General features: G+C 47.3%; 1 protein-coding gene across 1 annotated transcript; it reads right to left on the bottom strand.

The window, feature by feature from the left end:
- Positions 1 to 4,442: 4,442 nt before the first annotated feature.
- On the bottom strand, positions 4,443 to 5,396 carry LOC103210701 (taste receptor type 2 member 60). The gene has a single exon (XM_007956616.1). It carries the CDS (start codon positions 5,394 to 5,396, stop codon positions 4,443 to 4,445), a length of 954 nt encoding a protein of 317 aa, XP_007954807.1.
- Positions 5,397 to 5,776: the final 380 nt, after the last annotated feature.

The following is a 5,776-nucleotide window of genomic DNA, read 5'->3' as shown; positions in this document are numbered from 1 at the left end:
AGCAGAAATTAAGGGAATTTGTTAAAACCAGACCAACCTTACAAGAGATGTTAAAGGGAGTCCTTTGGACAGAGAAGCAACAACAGCAAACAACAACTAACTGTTAACACACATGGTGACATAACCCAGAATCCAACTCAGCTATAGAAGTATCCAAAGTAAATAAGCCTACAAGACTGTAAACAGGGAACCAGAGACATCAAATGACAAACGAGGACAACTATAAACCAAAAAGAGGGAAAAAATTGTGTCGTTACAGAACTTCTAGATGGGAGGGAAGTCAGGACAACTACAATACAGAAGGGACTGTTCTAAACATGGGAAGAAAACTATAATCACAGGGTAACCTCAAAGACAATTATAAACCTTCATATCAAAATCAAAAAGAGGACCAGCACAAATATTTAGCAAATTCTAAAACAATAGCAACAAAGGAAGTGATAACATGATTCATAAACAAAACAAGCTCAGCAGAGAAAATTATATGGAACAAAGAAATTAACTCCACGAAATAGCACATAACAAAAATGACAGCAACAAATCCATACTTGTCAATAATCACATCTCTGGCAAGGGACTTATCTCTAAGATTTATAGAAAACTCCGACTCAACAGCAAAGGAATTAACAATCCAATTGAAAAATGGGCAGAAGACATGAATAGACACTTCACCAAGGAGGATATTCAGGAGGTCAGCTAATACATGAAGAGATGCTCAGAATCCTTGGCCATCAGAGAGATGCAAATCAAAACAACAATGAGATACCATCTCACCCCAGCATTGATGGCAGGGTTCAATGAGACAGAAAATAACAAATGCTGGCGGGGATGTGGAGAGATTGGGACTCTCATACACTGCTGGTAGAACTGTGAAGTGATACAACCACTGTGGAAAGCTGTATGGTGATTCCTTAGAAATCTGGAATTGGAAATACCATTTGACCCAGCAATCCCATTACTAGGTATATATCCTAGAGAGGTGAGAGCCAGGACAGAAACAGATATATTCACACCCATGTTCATCGCAGCACTATTTACAATAGCAAAAAGATGGAAACAAACTATGTGCTCATCAATGGAAGAGTGGATGACCAAACTATGGTGGAATGCTATGCAGCACTAAAGAATAATGTAGAGTCTGCAAAACACCACATAACACGGATTAACTTGGAGGACATTATGCTGAGTGCAATAAGTCAATCACAGAAGGACAAATATAGTATTAGTTCATTGTTGTGGAGGGTCAAGGAAAGGTTTATATATGGAGGGAAACTTTCTTTGCTGATTGCCAGGGGTGGGAGGGGTGGGGAGAGAACACTGCAAAAAAAAAAAATGCATTGACGCATGTCACTTTAGTTTTGTGTATTTCACTGTACATAAATTATATTTCAATAAAATACATTTTAAAAACAAAGAATTAAATATGTAAAGGCTATAAGTAAATAAATTCCCTAACCCATGCTTTACACAAATAGGTATTCAATACATGGTTACAAATGCCATCAGCATGATATACAGTGAAATCAGACCAGGTTGGAAGTGGGTGGTAACAGCAAGGTTGTCAGATATTTTCACAACACAGCAGCCCTGTGTCTCTCACTCGCCCTGGGTGTCCAAGTGCAAGGAGAGCCCGTCCCTGTGGAGAGGTCATTCGGCTTCTGGTGGGTGTTCTGCTCCCAGGCTAACAAGGTGAAGACTGGAGGAAACAAAGAGTGGCTTATCTGATGCTTTGGAAAAGGGTCTCAATCAGTCACAAAGAGGAGAGACGGCACTTGAGTCAGGTTCCTGTTGGAAGGAGTTAAAAGTCAGTCCGTTCACTGTTGCTTAGCATCATGCAAACACGTAAGAAAGAACGTGGGCAAGGGCGTCACAGAATGGGCAGACTTCCCTGTCCCACACTCATTGATTACTGTCACCGTCACACCATATAAGCCACGAGCAGGACACAAGCTCGACCTCAGAAAGCTGCCGACCAGAAGGTGAAGGGAGCGCAGCTGCACTACAGACATGAAAATGGAGGGAGGTTTTCAGAAAGGGGTTGCCAGGCCTTTCTTCTGACTCTGTGACAGTCTGGAAGCGCCTCCAAAACCTGTTCAGCATCCCAGCAACAGGCAAGGCTCCCGTGAGGGGCAGATGGTGGCCATGTGTGAGACGCGCTGGTCGGGCCTCAAACCAGGGTCTCCCTAGCAGAAGACAAGAATTCTACTGATGAACCACCCTGCTTTCTTATTAAATCTACACATTTGGACTTTTGCAGAAGGCAAATGCATTAACTCGTACGTGTCTTCCATTTATAAGATGTCACCAACGAGGGCACTGGGAAAAGGGAACAAGGGATTCAAATATATATATACATATAGATGTATGCATGCATATATGTATGTATGTGTGTATGCATAAATGTATGTGTGTATGTTATATATGCATGCATATGCATGTACTCATGGATACGTACGTGTGTATGTAAATATGTAAGAGCTCTGGTGGCACAGTGCCTGAGGCATTTGACTACTAACCAGAAGGTTGGTGTTTCAAACCCAGCAGCCACTCCATGGAAGGAAGATGCAGCAATTGACTTCAGTAAAGATTTACCACCTCAGAAATCCAATAGGGGTCGCCACAAGTCGGAATCGACTCAATGGCAGTGAGCTTGGCATGTAAATATGTGTTATATAAATATGTGTGTATGTGTATGCATGTACCTGTATTACACAAGCATGTATTATATAAATATGTGTATATTGTATACGTACATGTGTGTATGTAAATGTATGAGTGCATTATGTGTGTATATGTACACATGTGTGTGAGTGTATGCTGTGTGTATACATATGCATGTGTGTATGCATACACATGTGTTCCAAAATAAAAAGTTGGAAAACAAAACAATGTAGTGAGTGTCCCAGAGATAAATACACAGCAGGCCCCATGCGTGAGGCCAGAGTGTGGAGCAGGGGAACGACTCTGCACAGCACAGCGGCACGTCTGCGGGTTCAGAGGACACATGCCAGGACAGGGCACCCATGCCACTGTGTGCAATAACACACAGATGAGTGTGCAAATGACACATTCGTCGGCGTGATTTCTGTCCAGTGGAGGAGCAGCTCATTGACATAGCCTTAATGGGGAGAGATCACGGCTTAGGAAGCATCCAGCAGAGCTGCACTGAAATGGTCACTGAAATGGTGCCCTTGGAACTGACCTTCAAAAGCTAAATGGGGCTGGTGGGGGAGAACCTAAGTAATGCTTGGACAGGTGGAAGTGGGGGTAAGAGCACAGTCCAGCATAGTAGTGAGGAAGCTCCAGGCCTGTCCTGAAAAAATGATCACAAAGTAGGATTCTGTTAGAGTGGAAGCAATGAAAAGATGATGTCACTCCATTGTGGAGGTGCTCGGATGCCAAGTTGAAGGCCTTCCTTCATGAGACAAGCAGGGAGAGGTCATTGGGAGTGTGGGTAACATGATCAGGGTCCGACATCCAGGAGAGTCATCTGGTCAGGGTAGTTTGGATGGGGGTGGTGAGGGAGCAGGTGGTGAGGAAGCATTTGAGGAGTCCGCGTGAGAGGTGGGGACAGTCTAAGCTAACACAGGATCCAGAGGAATGGGGAGAATCCACTTAACAGCCACTGGAATTGGTCTTCCAGTGCGGGGGTCCTGCAGGAGAACCAGGGATGGAGGCTGAGAGGTTTTAATTTGAATCAGGAAAAACGAGGATCTCAGTGTGAACCTGGGCTCAGGGAAAGTTGAGAAGAGTTCGGGAAGATGAAAAGCAACCCAGACATCATTTACCAAACCAGAAACAGCAGGAGGTCCCAATGTCAACACAAGGGAAGAAGGGACCCGAGCCTAGAACAGACAGATGGGGCAGACCTTGTACAGAACAACATCTAAATGGTCAAGCCAGCACTCAGAGGCCCGCAATCTCAGGCAGTGCCCACAGCCCCCTCACACACACACACACACACACCATGCCATGCTCTGTGAAGAAAGTACCAGAGACTATCGTGGAGGGGAGGAGCTGGCATGGCCAGAACACTGCCAAGTGATGACAAGAGAAAGGTATCATCACAAGATGAAGCCAGAGGAGACCTGAGGTCACAGAGATCTTCTCTGGTCTGACTTGAACATAGTGTGGTTCATCAGGGTCCTTTTGTCCAGTTCCCGGGAGAGCAATTTAAGCACTCCAAGGTCAGCCACAGGGGAAGCAGATGTTCCTGGATTCTCTGGCCTCACCATATCCCACGGCCTCTCCAGGACCCTATCAGCTGCACTCTTGCCAAGTGTCTGTCAGTGACACAAGCCCACATGGCAGGACCTTGGATCTCACCTCAAAGCCATGAAGTTATCACTCTAATCATTGCCTGTGGCAGAAAAAGTGCAGAGAGAGAAGCAATGTCCCATCTTGCCACACCCCTGTGTCAGCATCTCTCTGAGGCTTGTCACTCACGACGCCCCAGACATCGGGCACCACCTCCTGTGCAGCATGGTTCTGAGCCTGGGGTTACTCAAGAGGAGAATGATGGGGTGCATGGCTGCGCACATATAGATCACCACCTGCCAAATCCAGTACTGGAGTTTCTGAGGTGGAAAGACACCTGCAGTGATGAGCACCAGTGACAGGAAATAGGAGGTGAAGAGGATGGCAAAGGAGATGAGAGCCAGGAGAGCCTTGACGTGGGCCTGGACACTGGCATCCCAGCTTCCCGAGACAGTCAGAAGGGCCTTCTTGGCGTGTCTGCCGAGAGACGTGATAAGCAGAACCATGCCGACGAGGAAGACAACTGTGGGCACAGTCCAGGTAATCATCTTCAGTGGGAAGAAGTAGAACTTCTCATAGAACCTCCTTATGCCATTCCCAGAGATGTTCCACATGTGCAGGTCTCTCAAGTAGTCCTGATACAAGTACTGGTTGCCGATGAAGAATAAGATGGTGCTCACACTGGAGAGCCCCAGGGAGCTGAGCAGCATCCATGGCACCCACCTGGTCACCTTCCCCTTGAGCCAGAGGAAGGCTGGGTGTGTGAAGGTGGCAATCTTCAGACAGTAGAAGACGCTGAGCCAGGCAGAGAACCACAGGGTGGTGGTGTTCAAGAAGTCCCACTGGAAGGAGAAGAACTGCATCACGGGATTGTAAAGGAAGGCCCTGGGGTAGAGCATGAGGTAAATGCTCTTTTCCACCACCACCCACTGCAGACACAAGCGCGAGGCTCCCAGGCTGACCAACAACTTATCACAGGGGTTCAGCCTCCTCCGCAGCAGCCACTCAATGCCCAGGGCTGCAGTGATGAAGCCATTGCCCACCACTGTCACCAAGCACAAAAGGAACAGGATGCCAGCCAGGACAATGGTCCTCTTGTCCATCACTGGGGGGGCCAGGACCGCGCTGTCTCCGTTCATCTCTCCCATAGGCAGGATGATCACAAGACTGCGAAGCAGTTCCTGTTGGGCTGCTCTGGAAGACCCTGGTATCTTCCAGAAGGATGCTCTGTATGTGTGTGTGTGTGTGTCCTTCCAGCTGCCCAGAGGCAGAGGCTACGCCAGAGTGGAGGACCCAGACTCTCTGAACAGGGGGCACTTCATCTTCTCAGAACAGATGCAAATACATGCAGGCTCAGTTTCCAGTGCCCCCTCCCAGCCACCATGAATTTGCCTGCTCTTCTTTTGCCTGTCCCTGCTCATGTCAACATTGGTGTGGGTGAAACATCTGGCCCTGGCCCCAGAGTCCCCTACACGGGAGCCTGTGCCTCTCTAAGCTGACACCTAAGACATGGCTGCAC

Source organism: Orycteropus afer, unplaced genomic scaffold, assembly GCF_000298275.1.
Source record: "Orycteropus afer afer isolate SDZICR_OR568_19922 unplaced genomic scaffold, OryAfe1.0 scaffold00638, whole genome shotgun sequence".
In the NCBI taxonomy this organism is placed as follows: Eukaryota; Metazoa; Chordata; class Mammalia; order Tubulidentata; family Orycteropodidae; genus Orycteropus; species Orycteropus afer.
This window is presented reverse-complemented; position numbering and strand designations above follow the sequence as displayed.